The sequence below is a fragment of the Micropterus salmoides genome, unplaced genomic scaffold, assembly GCF_014851395.1.
Source record: "Micropterus salmoides isolate LMB-PRFRI ecotype aquatic unplaced genomic scaffold, ASM1485139v1 Ms_hic_scaffold_10, whole genome shotgun sequence".
NCBI lineage: Eukaryota > Metazoa > Chordata > Actinopteri > Centrarchiformes > Centrarchidae > Micropterus > Micropterus salmoides.
Window position 1 is genome coordinate 3856631 of NW_024040041.1, and position 21606 is coordinate 3878236.

At 42.1% G+C, this 21606-nt stretch overlaps 1 protein-coding gene across 2 annotated transcripts; it reads right to left on the bottom strand.

The window, feature by feature from the left end:
- Positions 1–2587: 2587 nt before the first annotated feature.
- Positions 2588–20837, bottom strand: LOC119882025 (zinc finger protein 646-like). 2 transcript variants are annotated; one of them, XM_038692045.1, is made up of 7 exons: positions 20666–20837; positions 16803–17062; positions 16394–16640; positions 9329–9418; positions 7219–7419; positions 6930–7109; positions 2588–4446 (listed from the first exon to the last, which is right to left on the bottom strand). In XM_038692045.1, exons 1-7 carry the CDS (start codon positions 20798–20800, stop codon positions 4279–4281), a joined length of 1281 nt encoding a protein of 426 aa, XP_038547973.1. In that variant the 5' UTR covers positions 20801–20837; the 3' UTR covers positions 2588–4278. The 2 variants fall into 2 exon arrangements, with proteins under 2 accessions (XP_038547973.1, XP_038547980.1); XM_038692052.1 differs by lacking the exon at positions 9329–9418.
- Positions 20838–21606: the final 769 nt, after the last annotated feature.

Genomic DNA, 21606 nt, shown 5'->3' on the forward strand with positions numbered 1-21606 from the left:
TTTATGTAGGGCGTATTAACAAATTAATTCGCCCAATGACAAGAACGTAATTTTGAAACGACAATCCCCGGCTTTAATTTCTTTCCTCATTATTATCTACATTATGTTATTAAAACGACTATGACCAAAACACACATTTTCGTCCCAGACAATTTAGGCTACTTGTAAAGAAAATCCGTAGATTTAATTCGCGGGCTCTACTAGGAAGCCATATGTTCCTGTTTTGACAAAAAAAACTTTTCCGGCTGGTCACGTCCAGCGACACAGCTGTTCCTAACGAATCTACTCATATGTAGATTATTAGCCGTCAGAAATCATTTACAGCATGCTGTGTAGACGAACCAGCCGCAGGGTTTCAACTACCGGGTCTGGATCAGCAGAGGCCCCGAAACGCCAAAACCGAGCCTGGCCATCGAAAAGGCAAATAATTTTTTATCAATAACCAGCGGCGACACAGAACAAACGCTCCGTCCAACTACAAGTGGATATTAATTCACTGTATCCCGTACCCGGGTCTCGCGCGGCGGGTTACTTCAAAGGCTTTAATCAGCCCGATAACGGCACGCGGGTCGGCTCATTCATTTCTTTGAGAGTCGAATTATAATGCGCGTGCCCGCCACGTGCACGGCGTTTGATGAGATAATTTGATAGTGTGGGAATAAATGGACGACACCTGTGGAAACCATGTGCCATGTCATTGATATTAATTTGTCATAATAATAAAAACAACCATACTTATAATAGCCTAATAATCATCAATATAAATGGCTTTAAACCGTTTGATTTAAAACCAGTCCAGTCTCTAATCCAAACAGCCTACTGAAGATTTTAAACTTAGAAAAAGGAATAAATAACTTGGCCACAAATTGTGTTTATCCTCTCCAGATGCTTACTTTCACATCAGGAAGCATGGCTCAGATGAAATCATTTAAAGGGCTGAGCCTTTATTTCCACTATAGGCTACTATTTTATTATGTTTACCCAAGTCGATTTTTGATCAACCTTGGATCATAATTCTAGCAGTCAATCTGAAATATTGTTTCTCTCTCTTTTTTTAAAGCCTCGGGAAGCTCCCGCAGATCAGGATATTAGGCTACTGATCAATGTGGGGAAGATTCAGACACGTGGAGGGCTTCCGGCAACCAGAAAACTGACAGAGATCCGGGCGGGTCTGCAGAGAAAAGGGGGATTTATCTAGGCTATTTGATGAAACATAATGAATAAAGTTTAAATGTAGGAGGGCTTGCACGCTAGACATTAAAAGTGATATCCAAACAAAGATCGAAACCAGTCTGGGTTTTATCAGTTTTCGTGGTGCACTACATAGACTATCTTACCCTGGAAAGTAGCCAAAACCGGAGGAAACACCGAATACTAGGCTATCATCAGCTCCCCACAGGTCACACAGATTAAAGTCCATCAGCAGCTCGTCATGTACGGAGTATCGCGTGATTGTGGAGAGTTCCTCCATCTGACAGTTTATGGGAGTGTGGACAAGAGAAAGGAAAACTAAATCTCACATGACATCTCAGCTAAAGTTTGTCATGGTCTGATGAGACCAAAATGAAGATTGCTGGCCCCCAGACTAAACGCCGGTCAGACCGGTCCAGAATTTCTTGCTGTTCTCTCTCGACCCCAATGCAACCGGACTGAGCCTCAGCAGGTTTGTTGTTAAAGGTTTATCTACTAAATAGGCAACTAACTTAGATAATAACTTGGGGGGGGGGGGGGGGTATTTACGATAACAAGAATTTAGCGGAGATGTTTTTATTTTGTCATTAAAGGGTATTTATGATAAAGCACACACAGCTTACTGCAACTGTTGTGCTCACTCACACCCGCACCTTTGCCTGAGGAAAACAGTCTGTAGTGGAAATGTGTCACATATATCATGAAAGGTGTTACCCAGCACCTGCAGACACTTCATGGATCCATCTGTCTCGTGATAGATCGCATGTCCTCTAAAAGAACGTGGCCTTTGATTGAAATATTAATTTACTCAATGGTTGTATTAACAGTCATTAACAGCAAAAAGTCTCCACGGACTCCATAAAGAATCATTACTGTTGTAAAGTCCAAATTATTTTATGGTTTATTTTTGGATTGAAGGTCCATTTATGGTCTATTTGAGATTACATACGTTATGTCGCCCTCTGGTGGCTATTCAAACTTCACCATTGGGGAAACGAACATAAAAATCAAACTATTTGGGTTAGAACTGAAAATAAAGTCTGTTTCAGTTGTCATTCAAGGTCTACTTACTCGCTTGTTCTGGAGATTTTGCCCGGATCACATGGTCTTCATCAGCAGGTGAGGTATATTCAGCTATCAAGGAACTGCTGAGGTTTTATCTTTTCATTATTCTGAGCACTTTTAGGACTTGTTGGCTTAAAAGCTGAGCTTGAAAGTTCATTCTTGACCTTGGAAACAGCAGCGGACAAGTTAAATTTCCAAGCAATATATCTATATGCATCTTTCTAGTTCTCTGAAACAATTCAAATGATGACTTTTTTTCCCCCATTAATAAAAAAGACCCTAAACTGGACATTTACTCATCTTGTCTTCTACATAAAAAAAGTAGCACTGATGGTGATAATAATAAAACATTTTATTTGTATAGCACTTCTCTAAATACTCAAAAAGACACTTTACAAGGAGAGAGAAAGCAACAATGAAAACATGTCATGAATAAAAATAGAAACAACTTTAAAAAGAGATAATACAATGTCAGTAGAATTGTGGGTATTTCAATGAACACCATGTTAGCGAGATAACGTAACAGAACTACATACTGGATTCATGATTAAACTGTTATTCATTAAATTGACCGTTTACAAAATTTACTTCATCTTGCGATTTGGAGTTACCCGGCCAACTGTGATTGGTTGCTTATTGAAACACCTGCAGGTGGGCGTTAACTAAATCCATCCTGGGAGCAGTGAGACGCAGGCATGACATTTTCTACAGGACAAGCAACACTGGAGGGCGTGTCGGAGCCAAGGTGGATGGGGGGGGGGGGGGGGGGGGGGGGGTGCAGACCTACTGTGTCCAGAGCTGCAGACACGCTGGTTTTTGGCCACTGTAGTATCCCGATGCAGCCATGTTATGGGCTCCAACTGGGCCCAGTACTGCTGCTAAGTCACTGGTGATCATGTGAGGAAGTCTTGATGAGGAGTTGATGTAAGGCAATGTTACATCTTCACAGCTGGTACAGCTCTAAATAAGAGGGTGGGGGTGGAGGTGGAGGAGGGGGGGGGCAGTAATAATTATACAGCACTTGTCTTAAAGTGCTTTAAAGTGTAAGGAACAAACATGTTAACAGTCAGTTTGGAACAAAAGGGATGGAGACTTACTGATATCTTTTGAGATTTGATTCCCAGCCAACAGATTATTAAAACTACAACAACAACAAGCCACCAGTCAGATGCAAGTTTAGAAAATAAGTGAGCTTTCAGTTGTGTTAAAAGAAAGTAACGGAGCTAAACGGTCTCGTCGGTGGATGTGGCTGGGGAACGTTGAGGTCCTTTCACAGAGAAGCCAAACTGGCACGTACATGTCAAAATGTTTCGCAGAACAGCAGCCGGCTGGGTCGTTTCCGTGGTGGTCCTTGCTGTCGGTGCTCGCAGATGAGAGGCGTGGGCGCTGTAATGTCAGACAGGAACGAACACCTTTCTGAAATAGTCATGACACCTCCTAATGCACGCTATACACAGTCCTGCTTCTGGAGCCTCATTTGACAAAAACGTTGGGTTTTATGTTCAAAAACATATCAGACTGAAGGGAGAATAACTGTCACATTTACTTTGACAACTTGGCGCCCTGGTTTGGAGCACACTCTTGATAAAAATAGCCTTTCGTTTCATTTAACATATGGAAAAGGGGGTGGGGGTGGGAAGAGACACTATTCATAATGGGAAGGATAGATATTTTCATAACTAGAGAGGGAGAGGAGGATGGGGAGGTTGGGGAGAGAAATCCTTAGTGAGAGGACAGACATTTTAACTTATATCCAGTACATGGCATAGATCATACATGAGGGTCAAGGCAACACATTTTTTTTAAACCTAACTACTCAGTAATCAATCTCAACTAGTTCTCAATGGTGCCCTTCCCCATTCCCGAACAACATTCCAAAGGAGGAGTGAGGCGGTGGAGGGACGTCCCAAGTCCTCCCTCCTTGATGCTGGGTCCGAAAAGGGTGGGGAGGAGGGTGTGTGTGTGTGTGGAGGAGGGGGGCGCAGACGCAACGTGAAGGGGGACGGCTAGTTCCAAGGAGTCTCATTGATTGTAGAGGGAGCGCTGCTCCCAGGGCATGGCCTGGATGGTGCGTGGCACGGGGGAAGGCTTGAGTGTGGGCGCTCCGTTCGGATGGAGGGAGTGGCCGATGGGGTTGATGGTTGTGAGGGGCCGCTGGGGGGCCAGAGAGAAAGTGTCCTGGTGCTTCGGCTGTAGTGGGAGGTGGAGGTGGAGAAAGGGAAGAGAGCCAGAGAGAGTAAAATATCAGCGACAGCGGAGTGACTTCTCAGATAAAATAAAACTGTTTGATGCACTGGTGAAGATCAGATGGATGAGGAAGAAAGGAGTTGTGAAAATGCCAAACTGCTGCCTGAACAGCACAGCAGGTAGCTGTGACAGACTTACGCAAATGCAAATGCACACACAAAAAACCAAGGGCAACAATGCAGAAAGCAACAATGAAGGTGTAGCATGGAAAGCAGGGCTGCACACATCTGAGCACATCTTTGATTTCCCTCTCTGTTGTGATGACAATTCACTTCTTTCTCTGTGGGCTTGACAGTCTGAAGGTTTACTCAAACCTTCAGACGTCAAAGAACACAACAGCGATATCATACAGTATTAACTGAGGCGTTCACAATCACTAAATCATCGACACTATTACGGTCAAATTCATCCGACTGAGGAGGATCGTTACATTGTGTTTTGATAATTACATTTTATCACAGTATCTTATTTGCGTAGTCTTGGACATCAGGATTAGGATTTTTCTTATTCTTAAAAGATATTATTGTAAAGCAGAATGTCATAATATGGCAATTTGGTCATAATTAGCCTCATGATAAAGAGGTCCATGAATTGTGGTAGCAAAAGGCATTTGAAAAACTCTAATGTGCAATTATGATATCTATGATAATTATTATATTCTTCTAACTGCTGCTGTCCTTTTCTTCAGCTCTTTTCTTTAAGAACTAGTTTTGAAATTTACTATTATTATTATTACTATTTACTGTTATTTATCCTGTAAAAAAAAACAACAACATAGAATAAAAGGAAACATACATATTGCATGTCACTGTTTTAATATAAAATGACTCGGTAGTAAACATTAATATTGATCCCTAGTTCCATTTCCCTGCATAAAACACCTCTGAGTTGACGGACCATCACCTCAGACTTTCATATGAACACTTTTTGGACCTGCAGACTCCAATGTGAATATCTGAGGAACTCAACTGTTAAATAAACCTGATGCATCTTGACCGTTTCACCAGAGAAGGCATTATAAATAACTGTTTCAGCATGGCCAATATGATGATGAAATATGATTCATGTGCAGCCCCAACTACAACATCAACATGTGCACCACAGAGATGAGTGAATGATTAGTGTCAGAGTGTGAAAGGCAGGACTAAGTTAGCGGCACAGCCCCAAGTTAGTGGTGTCCTACCGCCAGAGAGGATCCACAGTTCAGAGCCCAAGTTAAAGAAGGAAACCCATTACCTGGATTTCAGTCTGCTGGTTCTCTTTGCTGGACACTGTGAGCATTGTTGGGGGCAAAGCTTCAGCCGTCATCCTCAAACGACACTAAAAAAAGCTAGTTAGTAGTACGACTAATCATTCCTACTGAATCTAATGGGTGCCCCTATCAGGAGGCTCATAATGCTACCACTAATACTAATGAGGCCTGAATTGTTTTAAGTTCCAGTGTCTGAGCCAGGAACTGGGGGTCACATGGGCTCATTAGCACGTATCTAGATGCTTCTCCTGTGCCAGGGCTCTACACTCAACAACAACGTGAAAACTGTTCACATCTACACCAGGTGACTGCTACAAAATAACATTGTGCAGCAATCGATATTGGACATTATATCAGACTAATGTCATATCCAATTACTCAATTACTAAAATATGCTACATAGATAGATAATAGGGTGACCAAGAAAGTACAACCTGCTGTTTTACCAGCGGTTAACTCTCTTTTTATTTAATATTTCATCAGTATTCAACTTCTTATGTCACCTGGAGCAAAACTTCAAAAAAAGGTACTGCAAGACCAAAAGCAGATTAATCAGACCTGCAGCAGAGCCTCGCTGCTGTGGCAGGGCTCCGTGCTTCTGCTAACTCCTCAACCACAAATAATGAGCCATGTTCTCCTCTTTTATCTTCTGGTGCCACTAGTTAGCAGGTGTCACTGATTGCTACCACGGAAACACTGGTCAGCAGGTGTCACCTAACTTGCATTACAAGGTTTGCACAACCAAATGTTCCGTGTGGGTGTGCACTTTTCCACAAACACACACACACACACACACCTCCTTTTTATCTTTGGTTGAGTGTGAGGTTTTTTCTACCTTCATAAGACTGACGTCATAGATTAAAATGAGGATCTTGAAACGTTGACGTGTATAAAAGGTCTAAATAAGGATGTCGATGCCCCAAAAATATTTCAAATGAAAAACAGCAGACTGAAACCCAAAAGATTAAGGAGAGAGCTACGGCTGTGTCCACCAGGCATCTCTACAGACAGCTGCACTCAGACCTGAGCTGTGAGCAGAGGCTCCCGGTGGACACACAACGCATAAAAATATCAGTCCCTCTCTCCTGATGTTAGTAGCCAGACAGGGAGAAGGCAGCTAGGCAGCTAGCCAGCAGACAGCGAACGGCGGGTGTGTGGCGGTTCTCTCTCCTACCATGGGGTTGGCGCTCAGCCTAGTGTATCCCGAGCTCATCTCCTTTACCTCAGGCACCAGGGGCTGGAGCAGGGAGTAGGAGGAGGACGGGGTGGCGTTGGAGGAGGAGACGTGTTTGTTGGAGGACGAGCTCCTCATGCTCTGCTGGCTGCTCTGGGAGGATACCGAGCTGGGACGGCCCTGCGGGAACAGATACACGCTCAACACACTTTCTCATAACAACAAAACTACTATGAACATTTAATATAAGTGCTTGCTCTGGCCGTGGAGCATGAGTTCTCCTCCCTACCTGGTGTGGGTCAGGCACAGGCTGGCTGCTCACGCCGCCCTGCCCTCCCTGGGACATGGGGGAGACGCAGTGAGAGGGCAGAGGCTCCTGCTGGCCGTGTCCTCCGTGCTGCGGTTGCATCATGGAGTTAGCATTGTTCTGCTGTTGCTGCTGTTGCTGACGGCGGGGAGTGTTGGCGAAATTGGAACGTCGGCCGCCAGACTGGATGGGAGGAGGAAGGAGAGCAGGAGGGTGGACAGAGAAAAAGACAGGAGGGAAGAGGGATTCTGTAAATCATTTTTGTCTTTATGCACACTGTCTGTGCCACACGCATGCCAGTGATGCACAGAGTGACAAGAGTGAGATACGACAGAGCGGAGGAGAGGCGACAGATGAATGTGATGAACTGTTTCCACACTGAATCAGACTCTTCAAGTGTCTTGTGGCGTTCAGAGTAAATGTTTAAAGTTGATGCGTTTCACTACCCTATCTCTCTTTAAACCTGTTCATATGAGGGGATGGAGTGGTCAACTTGTACACACACACACACACTCAAAGTATTCTACTGAACCTAGAAATTATAACTATATAACTGTTAACTCCAACATTAACATGAATCTATGACTATCTGTAACCATGACAACTACATAAGATGCTTGCTTTGTCAACTTGTCCTCTAACCCTAACACCTACAGCACTAACCTTCTCCCTGACCTTTTCCCTGGAGAGTCAGAGCTACAGTAGGCCTGCAAGCGTCCATGTTGCATCATCGTGCCTTTCACATTAAGCCTGGTAGGAAAATTCTGTTTGTTTTATAATGTAGGTCATATCTTTGTATTTCCGACCATAATAATAGGTATGGGATGCGTTTACGCTGTATAGGCCAGATTGCCTGCCAAGAGCAGGTGATATGAAATGAATTGAGAGAAGTTCGAAACAAATCCAGTTTGCCAGTTCTATAGGAAACGGACTTTGAAGAGAAAAGAAAAAAAAAAAAACTTGAACCAAGGCAAGTTATCATCACCTGCATTTTTCCACACACAGCTTGAATTAAGCATGGCGCGTTAAAGTTGAAGTGGGAAATAGTTTCACAATGCAGCGGACTATTAAAAATACATTTTGGGTAACATTTAGGTTAAAAGGATATTTTGTACTAAAAAGTACTGCGCATTTTCATAATAACCCGCTTCACTCGTCTCTCAGTCTCTCGTCACTTATAATGGAACAGAGTGAGGAGGATCTGTTCACAGCCAGTATGGACAGGAGGAACAAATACTGCAACTGAGAATGTCCATGTGAGCATAACCGTATCGTTTGGAACCTGTCCTTAATGTGCACCTTCATTTTCAATTCCAAAATACTTAGTGTTGATAAAATGGCTGTGTTCAAAACTCAGTGAGGGCCCTTTAAAGCTGTGCCTACTGGTCAGGGCTGGAATAACCCACTTGATCCCCCCCCCCCACCCTTTCTCCCCATCTCTGTGCAATTTTTATGCATTAGTTACCAATTAGTAGTTTCTAGTAAAAGTTATGAAAAGTAAAATGCACCATGTAAGCACAATAAATGCAAAAAACACCAGATTTTAAGTCAGGGCTCCTCTTCAAGGTGGGGCCTCAAGATTACATATGTAGCTGCTGAGGGGCTCCGTTGATATTCCATCCTTAATATTGGCGGTCGAAAATACAAAAGACAGACCCAAGGGAAAAGGAAATTTCCTCACTCTGATGAGCTTAGAGGTATTTCCAAAGTACATTTTTCTGTACATGTGTTTTAGATGTAATGGTCACAGACACCTGCTCTGGCAGTCATCAGTCGTTTGCCTTTTCTGTAAGCCAAGTTAGCACTGCCAGCATTGCAAGAAAACAGACCGATTACAGCGCCAATGGAAATAATTTGTAGCGAGAATTTGTCAAGACGATATTTTGCCACATAAAAGCATTTTAGGAGCATTTACATCAGTGATAGCCTCGATCAGAGACGGACCATTAGGATTTTGTTTTCTGACCATCACATCTAAAGCTCCTGTACAAGTTGGCCCTTACTTAAAGCTACAGTTCTATCTGCTGACTGCCTCACACACACGCACACACACACATACACCACACACATGCCCACTCACGCTCACACCAACCTGGTTTTTGGCCACGGCGCTGCAGCGGTGCTGGGCCAGGTCCAGCATGGTTCGGTAGCTCTTAAAGCAGGACGGGCAGTTGAACCGGTTCTTATTAATCAACCCCACACACACACACACACACACACACACACACAAACACACACACACACACACACACACAAATTTGGATTACTATACTTGTAAGGAAAATCCACGAATTGTATTTATTCCCTAACCTCTAAACCCTGACCCTTTCCCTAAACTTAGCCTAACCCTGGTCTAACCCTAACTCCACAGCATGCTTTCACCACGGGAGGGCTGGCAAAAAGGTAGCTGGAGAGAGGACAGAGGGTCAACAAAAATGTGCTACAATATGTTGCATGCACACACTTCACCAAATAAGCAAAGCAAATAATTTAAAATATGTCCTGCCCCCCCCCAACACACACACACACACGTTTCTCCTACATATGGCCAACTGTGGCCCACCGGCAGTTTTACCACACCTGCCACAAAAACATCAATGTCAATTCCATTATGAAATGTTAAATAGATTAGTAAAGTTCCTGCTGGCACACAAGGAGACAGTGCTGCTGTCTCACAAATTTGTGAAGAAGGTGGTTAACAAGGGAAAAATAAGAACAAGTTACGCTTCAGAAGCTTTTTTTTCACTGATATACTCAGTTACCAAGTAGGTCAGTTTTGCATGACATAGGGCTCTAAATACCACGATACCCATGAGTCTCGGCCTCAGGTTCTGCAAGGAAGAAGCAAATCAGAGCTGTGAATCAGAGAAGTAGCAAATTCTAAACACTTGGTTGTTGCAGTCAGGAACAAAACGCTGCACTGTAGTTGCTGAACTCAGGATCCAAGGTCAACTCATTTAAGATGCAGATTGTGTTTTCTGTTTTCTCCTCTCACTGGCAATGTTACAACCAATAGAGCGAGCCTGATAAAATCATATCAGCCGATACCAGATTTTATTTTTTACTCCCAAATATCGATATCAGGATCGGCCTCAAAATGCCAGCTTCAGAGCTCATTTGAATGAGAGTCATTTATAAACAGCATTAATGTGGAAGCGTGTGGTACACTAGTGTCATATTCTTCATCAGTGTGGTTGACAAGAGTTAACTGCACGTCATCCTGAACAGTATGTTATACAGTGGAAAATTACAGCATCTGGTATGTAATAGACAACACACTCCCCAGGCTATCAAATCAGTTACATGAAGGAGGCTCACCCTTCAGCCTGAACAGATACATTACAACAGAGCACCCAGCCTGCAGGGTCTGGCTCTCGTAACCTTGTTAAGCTCGTGGACGTTCAGGAGGGATTTTCATTTTTGCGTGCGCTAGCACACATCTCCCCTTCAGACTGCGCAGCTGAGCAGGAAAGCTTATACAGTAGGCTACTATGGCTGCTATGTAACTCAGCTCAATTTACAGAAAGTAACTGGTAGCTGTATTTTATTACTACTTACTTGTCCAATGTGAGAGCATCAGGTACAAACTTCGACTAAACTGGTGTAGCCTGCAGCTCTGTCCTGTACTGACTGGTTCATCCTAAGTTATTTTTCATATCAGTCTGAAAAAGTGGTTGTTAGGAAAAGAAAGGACGGTCAGTAAAGGAGGTTAGTAAAGCAAATTAGTGATGCAAACGACTTTTCAGCTAATGAGGAGAAGCTTCTTTTTGGATTTTAATGTGCAAACATGAACCATCGTATCTATAATGATTCTGAGGTCATATTAACAGGGTTTTAGGGGGTGATGCCCCATAAAATGACCGTGGAGAGCATCATAACCAACCAAATTACTTTCCCCAAATCTTATAGTTGTAGTTCCTCCCCAGTAGACTGATGTTTGGGTGTTGTTTATTTATCATCTGAGATATGGTGAAAATAATGGCCCAACATCTAAAGCTCACAAAACTATGGGAAAACACTGACATTTTAAGCTATTCTAATGCACATCGCATGCTCATGAACAAGAGACAAGATAACAAGACAATGAAAGATGACATTAAACTTAAGAAACGGCTCCTTCGCATTTTGAAGCTGAAGGTTTCTAGAAGCCACTGAGAACTTTGAGTGAACATCTATTTCATTTTATGCTACATTTTCCTGAACACATGAACCATTAAGAACTTGTAGACTGGAAATTTTACTTTATTTGAATATTGCAATGTTCTAATATATCTATAATCTTTTTTTTTTTATTGAAAGGTGCAGTCAGGCATAGTTATGGCTCACTGGCGCGAGCACAAATAACACTGCTGGTTTGAATGTTTAAATGATAGTGATAATGTGTGATATGAAGTGAAATTAAGTATTCTTCTCACATTCAATTTTATTTTGATCTTAAACATCCACATACATGATCTAACTTTTATTGAGTATCACCGGATATAATTAGGTTTTTCGTAGACTACTTCACTGACATATGCACAGTAACTGGAGTGTGTTATTTTGAAACATTTGGTGAGTTTTGCTACCGACAGGGCAAGACAAAAATTTGCGGAGAAAATTTGCGCACATTCTCACATCACTTTCATTTTTAGATATCACACGGGTGCGTAGAATGCTGCAGGAGCAGAGCAGTCTAATATGAACCTGACCATTTAAGATTAAAATGCTGCAGCCTTCTCTGCTGCCACTCAAGAAGTCACAGCACATGTTCTCTACCTCCTGCAGGCTAAAGCACGCTACCCCCCACCTCCTCTATGAAAGCAACAACATGTCAGACCTGGAGACAGGATGTGCTGCACCAGTTAGAGTAGAGCCCTCTAGTAGAGTGATGCGACAGAGTAGACTAGTGAAGGCTTTTTGGACTCACAGCCATTTGCCATTTTTGTGCCCTTGTCAAGCTCTAAATGACCAGATGTTATTCACTCAATGGTTGAAGGAAAGCTGTGATAAAAATGTGGTTTTTAAAGCGTGGCATTTTTGGTGGCAGCAATTTGTTCAGTGGAGTTTCGACTAGCATTAGAATGGATAAAAACATGTATTGAGTGCTCAGACCAACAGTAGCACTGCAAAAATCAGAAGTGCCATGAGAGCTCTGCTCCACTGCGCTAGCAACACCTCCTGGCGTGTCATGGTGCCAGCATGGGGGGCAGCTGAACTGGAAGGGACAATGTGACAGGTATTATGCCCTCCTGCTACTGAAGCACCTTGCTGGCAGGTGAAAAGAAACACCTAGTGACACCATGTGTCACAAAGGTAGCACGCATCTGTTTGCACTGTGCTCTTGGCAACAGCAGAGTTAGAAGTGACAATAAGTGATAATAATGATGAAGATATTTGTTGTTTAGTAATTTGCATCAGAGGGGAGTGACAGACCATTATTCAGTTCAACAAAGTATTTCAGTGTTTTAAAGTAGAGATGTCCATCAGGGCAGATCGCTGCATGTGTTTAATGGATTTAGATCTGTTCTTTTTTGTGTTTTGTCCAAATTCAAACAGCAGTGCAGCATATTATATTTACAGATTAATTAATAGCACACACTGCAGAGCCCTGGTCTGAGGTCAGTACATCAGAGAACAGTACTGACATTGAGCTGACAGACAGCAGTTAAGTGTGTGCTTTATTAATGTGCTAATAAGCAGAGATTGTTTTTTTCAGGTCAAAGTGAAGAAGTGAACACACACACACACATATATATTTAGTAGGTAATTAATGATGAAATATCACAGTATTTTCTCCTAATTAGAATAAATTAGATTAGAAATTAGCATTAGAGAACTTAATAGAGTAGAAAAGTAATATTTTATGATCACAGGCAGGGAATATTGTCCTGGTGTTTATATGGCAGGTTATTTAACCAAGAGATGACAACTCGTCATTTCATCACTAATAAAGAAGGTGTTTGTAAGGTTTGTTCAATTCTTTACCTTTACCTGAGGAAGATCATCTGTGGCTGAATTGATTCCAGTCATTTCAACATCGAATAGAAGATTTTGGGGAAAGACAGTGTGTAGCAAGGTGGTTTTTTTTTCCTTTTGCTTTCTTAAAAAGATGGAGTAAGCAATTCTGGAGAAGTCCAACACTATATACAAATACCATGATATAGAGCGAACAATGACTCAGCAAGTAGGGATGCACCGAATGTTCGGCCACTGAAATTAATAGCCCAAAAATAGCAAAAAAAGGAAGTTCAGTGTTCGGCCTAAAAAGCCAACAGACTGAAGAAATTTTACCCAACAATTAAGTTGGCATGTTGACAGTGTGGTAGAATTTTAAAGTGTCCGAGAATGACGCAAACTTACTTCTTAGAAAAGGCAACAAACGGTCTGACCCGCTTTGAGCGTTTCTGTCACTCATTTCTGAGAAGGCGATTAAGCTAGCCGCACCTACATTTGGAGTGCACACGTATTCAAGTCTTTATGGTAAATCCACTGAAACAGCCCAGAGCGAGCTGACAGGCAGGTTAGCGTCAGTTTCTCTCTTTACAAAGACAAGTGTTGCAGTATGAGAGTCCTACCTGAAGAGAGGCTGTGAAGTCTTCATGTTGCGCGATACGAGAACTACATACAACATTATTTATCAAATTGGGTCGGACTTGATGAATTTTTGCACGAGGATACACGTGACAACGTCTGGTTTTCAAAATAAGGCGTCTATACAGGATGGAAATAAGATTAACTGGATTATATTCACAGAAAATATAAAACGTGTCAGATTAAAAGTAAATGGACACATGTAATTTACTTTGCCGGATTCTCGGCCTCAGACCCACCCACCATAGTCTCCAAATCTTGTGGGAAACACTGAGTAAAAAGAACATTTTGACGATTTAATTTATGCCAAGGTTAAAAAAAAAAAAAGACAACATAAATGGAAAAAATGTGAATGTTCGGTGTTCTGCAAATTTTTTCATTATATTCGGTTTCGGCCAAGAATATTCATCTCGGTGCATCCCTAACAGCAAGTAATGTAACCAACGTTAGCTAAGTAGTGGGTTAGCATACAGTTGCTACAGTTACTGCCGTGAAGCTAACATGCAGAGAGGACTAGACAGTCCCAAAGCAGCACGTCAGCTACTGACAGTGATACAACTCTCCTGCTGTTATAGCCAACCTCCCAACAGCAGCATGTCTTGGTGAACTATAAAGTAAACTGAAGGTCAGTGGGCAAATCCTTCAACGTTGCTGACTCTCACATCATGCAGGGCTCCAGACTGCGACCATTTTGGTGCATGTTAAAATTTCACATGGTCTCATTTGTGCGAGAAGGGCTGGACAATAAAATAATAATTATCGATATAATTTTTTTTTCAAACACAATATAACATATGTTCAATATTCAATAAATGTTTGATATTCACTTGAATCATACACAAATTAGTTTATTTTGGAAAAAAGGACTGAAAAAAGCTTTTACTTAATTTTACTCTTGCATATTTGTTGAAAATGATTTTATCATAATTGTTTTGAATGTTCTGCCTCAGATTTGTGAAGTGAGCCACTGTTTAGCATCAAGTGTTCACCATAAAGAAGAGTTTAAACCACAATTAACCATCAGGTTTCTTCAACTTTTACTCAGGAGAAAAATCATCCTTTAAACTCGAAAGAAATAACAATTTGATACTCATCGTAATAATTATCAATATCAAAAGATATGGAACTTTAGCCAGCCCTGCGTTTCACTCGCTAAATGCCCCTGAAGTGCGAGCACACTGCGCTAGTTAATACTGCAACCTACCGTAATACTTTTCTTGCACAATGAATAAATGTATAAAAAACCCACAAAAATAAAACTGCCGTAACTGTAATTAATATTATACTAGTGGTAAGCTAAATAGTATACTAATATATGAAATTATAATCAATATAGTAACATTATATAATTAATATATTAATATTATACTAACAGCATATTATTAAATGACCATTGTATTTTTTATTTAATGTTATAATATTATACAAGTACACGCATTTATACTTTACTCCTCCAGGTTGTGGACAGAGCCTCTGCAGTGAACAACTGTAGATTCAACAACTGTAGATGCAGGCAGGTGGCTGCAGTACGAGGAGAATGCTATACTGTGTTTATGTAGGCAGTGGGGCCCATCCGTTGCAGGCAACTCTAAACTTGCCACCGGGTCACAGTTTAAGCTTGAAACAAAAAACTCAAAGGGGCCGTAGCATCAATCAAAACACTGAGCACACTTCTTACAAACATTGATTAATACCTGTACAAAAAAAAAATACATAAAACAAAAGGGGTGCGACCAAATCATGTGCTGGTGCACCAGAGCGACTCACTGAAGTTAGTTTGTTTCCCATATACAGAGCCAGGGCTCAGTACAAACTCCAGATCTTTTTCAACACGCACACACACAGAACAACAGAGAGCTAGCGGGGCCGCCAGGAGATATCTGCTGAATCTGACAAAAAGACGTGTACTGGATTCGAATCAATTACCCCACTTACTAGCCACTCAAGTCATGTTTTCAGTAAATACTTTTGTACGCAAACTCAAGTAGTTATTTGGATGATTACTTTTAATTCTACTTGACTACGGTGTTTGGCTATTCTACCCAGCTCTGTGGGAAATAGTCACTGAACTCCGACGGTAACAAATTTGTTCTCTCTCCTCTCAAGCAGAGTAAAAAACATCCAGGTAGAAGCTTCAGCATTTTAGCAGGCAAAGACGCTTTTACTGGTTAAAATGAAAAATGTCTCTGGCAATAGGTCGTATCATCTATCCCTCTTTAGACTAATTCTGAGAGCAATTTGTTTTACAGCACCTTTCATAGCAAAGAATGTAACTGTCATTTCAGTCACTGGAATGTTCTGATAAATGACCTGCAGAATATTTCTTCATGTCTATACATATTTGTTGTTACACGTGTATTAATGTGCAGCTGAATACTAGAAAACTGATTCATAAACTTCACCATCAATCACATTCAGGAAGTATTATGTAGTAAAACAAAACATCTTTCTAATATAAAAATATGCCAGCTCTCACATGTTTTCTCGCAAAATTACTCACAGAATTGTTACATTAATGCAGCCCAACACACACCATCCCAAGCATCATCCACTCTTTTCACAGCACCACCCCACACAGACCCACCTGGTTGGATGCAGCGGCGGTGCAGCGGTGCTGGGCCAGTTCCAGCATGGTCCTGTAGCTCTTGCAGCAGGAGGGACAGTCAAAGCGGTTAGGCCCATCGTCGTGGATCCTCTGGTGGTTACGGAGGTAGCGGGCCAGACGGAAGGCCTTCCCGCACAGGTCGCACATGTAGCGCTTCTGACCGTGGATTCGCATATGGTTGCGCAGGGACATGTAGTTGGTGTAGGGCTTGCTGCAAAAGTCGCACCTGAGTTTTGGCAGACGAAAACAGTGTGAAGGTTAGAAGTGAAAAAATGACTCTCCGCTGAAGGTGACCTACAGTGTGGTGAGGTGGTAAGCCTGACATTCACAGAGAGAATACCTAGGTTGCAGGTAATTTGAGTCATCTTAATAAGAGTGGAGTCCCTACCTGAAGTCTCCAGTCTTGTGAGTGAGCTTGTGGTTGAGCAGTGAGCTGGCGTGCTTGTAGGCGCAGCTGCAGAGATCGCAGACGTACGGCCTCTCGTCTGATTCCATGTCGTCTGACACCGTCGTCGCCGGCGCCGGCGCTGGCGCTCGGGACTCCAAGGAGAGACTGGAGCTGGAGAGTGACGCTGTAGAGAGACTGGAGGTGGAGAGGGCTGCTGAGGACGAAGGGAGCTGATCGCACCAGCTGATGGTCGAACTCGGCTGTCACAGAGGAGAGGAATGCATTAAAGCCACAACACAACCATCTATCAACAAGTCACTGGTGTGTGTAGGACTGGAGCTAAGACTCGCCTTTAGAAGTGACATGGCATTTGTGATATTTTGTCCTACCCTATTCAGACACAGAACTAAATAGCTGAGACTAGAGATGAAACGATTACTGGGTTAATGATAAACCATGGTAAAATTCCCAACAGTTATCATTACTGTACACGTTAATAACCATGTTAACCGGGTTCGGTTACTGCGCCATTATAAAATCACAGCAAATACTGTCCAGCATCAACCACCAAAGTTAGCGACAGTCTCCCAGAAGCAGGCACGCATGCAGCCTGGGTTTGTTTGGGGCAATGACAACACGGCAGAAGTAACTTGAAATCTGGTCGGATTTTACTTTTTTATGAGAGCGCTGAGGGAAACTTGATTGTAGAAAATGACCTTACAGCGAACGCGGGGTGAGCCAACTTTTGTGCTTTGGTTTGTCTGTCTGATGTGCTAACAGCTTGTAAACTGAAGCTCTCAGTGTTGCTGCTCTTGTAAAAAACGCTACACGCTGTTCTGCTGCTCTGTGCCTTGTGTGTTTGTAGACTATTCGTCCACTGCACATGATAACACGTTACACAGTTTAGTCAACCAACCAGCAGATCTTGTTCATTTTAAATCCAGCAGCAATCAAATTAGCTGCAAAAGTGTCAGAACAGGAGATTCGCACAGACTCCTCTGCAGTTACTTCAGTTGTTGGGCTCCTTGCAGTTCCTATCACTGTCTTCAAAAGACATTTGTTTTCATGTAATTGTGCATGGGGTCACTGCATTACCTATATAATATATAAAATCTTGATAATGCACATTTGGATGGTTTATGTGTTTACAAATGGTATTGGCTGTTAACAGCAATGTTTATGCAAACTAAATGGCAATTTTATTTGTAATTTTCAACATAAAACTTGTTGAAATAGTTTCTGTGTATTTTAATCTTTTTCGGCACATTTTTACAATCCCGTGATAATATTGATAACCATGATAATTTTGGTCACTATAATCGTGATTTGAAATTTTCATACCGTTTCATCCCTAGCTGAGACACTTCAGTATAATGAGGTCCAAGGTTGCTGCTAACGGAGAAGACACACTGGGTGACAATGACACATCTGGTGAGATTGATGTGAGCGTGCATGCAGTCACCTATGCAATGACTGCATAGGTGACAAACTATGAGGCACGTCTTCAGATTGTGCACCATGATAGGGACACATCATTCTATTAAGCCCTGATGTATTGTTGTTATATTCCAACAACCAAATAAAATATGCATTCACACTGGCGAGCTATAGAATGTCCCTGCTTCGTGTCATAAATAGAGCACCGTCCAAGACCTATTAGACCTGTCCGGTGAAAACAATGTTTAAGTGTAAAGCTCTGCCCACATGAGAGATCTGCATTGGCCTAAAACTCTGACTAGAACCCACTTTGTCTCTTTTGCTCCTGTGACTATCTACTTGCGACACATGACACACATGGACCCAGATGACAGGCCCTGTCATAGAAAGACAGAGAGAAATTTATAAATTACATTTGAAAATAACCAAACCCGACCTGAGCCTCAAGCTTTACAAAACATAATGGCCGGAGGCAGAACTCCAGCTGACATCACCTGGAGTCAAGTGTGTAAACACAAGCCTCTCCACAGCCAGAACTGACATGTATGTAGATGACTAGGTTTTCTCAAAGAGTTTTCAGCGGTACAGCACTACTGGATCTTTTTCAAATCCACTTTCTGTGGATTTGTTAACCGAGTGCTCCATGTAACCTTAGAAACAACATCCAAGTGAACAAAAGAAAATTAAGAAGTCAGCTTCATGACTTTGACACACGTTTAGTGCAACCACTGCCCTGACAGCCCGTCCACTCCCTGGCCACTTTATTATGTATACATACACAATATAATGTAATCAGCTCTGACACTTATTCTACCTTTACAATGGCCAGGATTTGTTAAAACTTTCCGTGGTGTGAATTCAACTATATTTACAACTGAGGTCGTAGTTGGTGTTGAGGTTGTACTGTACCGCATTCTAATGAAGTGTGTTTCTAAATCGTCTCAAAAACATTAAAAACACCTCTTTATATAATGCAGTCCAGCACTAATAAAAACTTTGTCTTGTCTTTGACTTCTGCCGTTGTTTGACTAGCAGCATTTCTTTTCATTTCTCATTTGCAAGTGTTTCTATATTTCTAGCATGCTTCTTTATGCCTCATAAGTGTGTGCATTGGGGGGGGGGGTTTAAGTTGCAATGTGTCGAGCTCTCTCGGACATAGTGGTTCAGATCAGAGCAGACATGGTAAATAAAAATGTTGTGCATGAATGAATGGTACTGCACCTTTGGAGAACCTTACTGACAGACTGGTTGTTCTTTTACAAATAAGGGGTTCCCCGCCTGAGATGGGAGATACTGTGCATGAAACTGTGGTATTGTGTGTCCGACAGCGTAGCTAAAAGCAATATCAAAGATGTTAAATCATTTTGAAGATGCTGTGTGCGTATAGCTCAGGAAGGCTGAGAGGAAAACATCAGGTGAGCCACACCTGGAAAGTGCTGTCAACTCCCCTTAATGATAACAAGAGTTCTGGGAGTATCATTAGCAATGACAAGTTTTGGGAAAGTCAACAACTTAAATTTAACTTGCATGTGTGTGACTGCACAAGATACAAGCCAAAACTAATGGATAAGGCCGTCCACATGAAAATGTAGAAAAATGTTTAAGCGTATAAATTAATGCGTGGGTTTCTGTGTGCACTGTGCAGATAATCTGTCGGCTGAGGGCGACCATGAATGAAGCGTACAGTCTGGGATCACAAAGAGGTCTTTCAAAGACCTCCGCGGGGCGTCTTCCGCTCCCGTTTCCTGTGGGACAGCCTGGCCGTGTTTACTTTGCGCTGTTCGCTAACAATATTGCAGGCCTCATGCACACACTTCTACTTTAACTGTTCAAATAAACCCCATATGGTTCGCAATATTAGAGCAGACCCTTCAAAGAACCGTTTTATAAACGGCTCTAAAAGAGAGAAAAACGCAGCCTTGTTTTGCTCTGCTATTCGCTTTTGGCTAAAGCAGCCAGTGTTGTCTGACGTTAGCATTAGCTCGATGATGCTTGACTACATTCACATTTATTTTCGTAACCTGTCGGTGTCTCTACACAACCCTGCAAAGACATACGTTGGACACACACGTCCAATTTAATTAAACCCTCTATCGGGGTGTTGTGGATACACTGTGTGGGAGCTGATTATTTCTAGCCACTTAGCTCGGCAGCTAAGAGTCAAACTAGGCCATGAGCCGCCCAGCATGACGACTGGTACGTTATCGTTAGCAGGAAGCTAACGAAGCGGTTCTGTAACATAACTTGCAGCTTCACATCACCCTGTGTTGCTAAACTGTAATTTCAGACACTCAAATAACAAGACTGTAAAAAACCGACACTTTGCCTTGTGCTTCCTTAGTAAAATGATGCTCCGTTAGCCGTGTGATATAGCTATTTGTTGGCTAAGCACGCAAGCTAACGGTGGTGGCAGCTGGCTTTCTTACTCCGGAGTCGTTGGGATCCTTTTTCCAGAACAATTGAGAGCAGTGGCCGAAAGACTCTGTCGATGTCACATAATTTACTCCGTTTCTGTCTTGGAAGTCTCCATGTGTGCTGCCGGTATTTGTCCTGGCGTACATCGTCGCTTATCGGAATCTTCGACTTTTTCTAGCTGAAAAGAAATAGGGCCGCTTTGTAAGGTTCTTCTTCCGAAAAGAAAAATATTTTTTCTGTGAAATGAGCGTTTTGGCGGCGGACATATCGAGGCCTATGGGGCATTACTGCCCCCTACTGGACTGGAGTGTGAGAACACAGTTTGTTTCTTTTCTCTTAATTTGTAGTTACAACAGGCTAGAGTTTTACGTTTCAAATATCACCTGAACAATTGTGGGATGTAGCCTAGCCTAACTATTAGTAGCCTACAACTAGTGTCCTTGAACTTGGCTAATGGAATTGGTTAAATATACTCAAAGACAGGACGGGAACCAAGGGCATCACTTTATGTTAAAAAGTGGTGGGGACATGAGGGAGCAGATTAGGTGCGTGACGATACACTTGGGTCGCAAGACGTGACAGTGCACGAGAATAAGATGAGAAGATTTGTAGCACTAATTAGAAGAAATATTTGATACTGAAAAACAGTATATGAGCGGGGGGCTGGGGGTTGTCCCCCAGAAGATATTGAGCATTAAGCTTGAAATTTCCTGCATTCTGGAGACAGTTCCTGCCCTAATTTATACTGGAAATGATACACCAGATATGAATCAGACAATGAATTGAAATTGTGTTACATTTTATTGCATCTGAAGCAAATGAATGTAAAAAAATTTTCAACATGGAATCTTTGTAACTCTTAAACCACAACAACAATAATTGCTTGGTTTAATTAGTTTCATGACTTGAGATATTTCTACTCTTTCTGCTTTCAGAGTAAAATTAAATGTAT

Coding starts and splice junctions, on each gene's coding strand:
- LOC119882025 (XM_038692045.1), bottom strand. CDS start 20,800: ATGTACGCCAGGACAAATACCGGCAGCACACATGGAGACTTCCAAGAC. Junction 9,419..16,393: donor CCGCCGCTGCATCCAACCAG/GTGGGTCTGTGT, acceptor TTGATTAATAAG/AACCGGTTCAACTGCCCGTC. Junction 4,447..6,929: donor GGCTGAGCGCCAACCCCATG/GTAGGAGAGAGA, acceptor CTCCCACTACAG/CCGAAGCACCAGGACACTTT.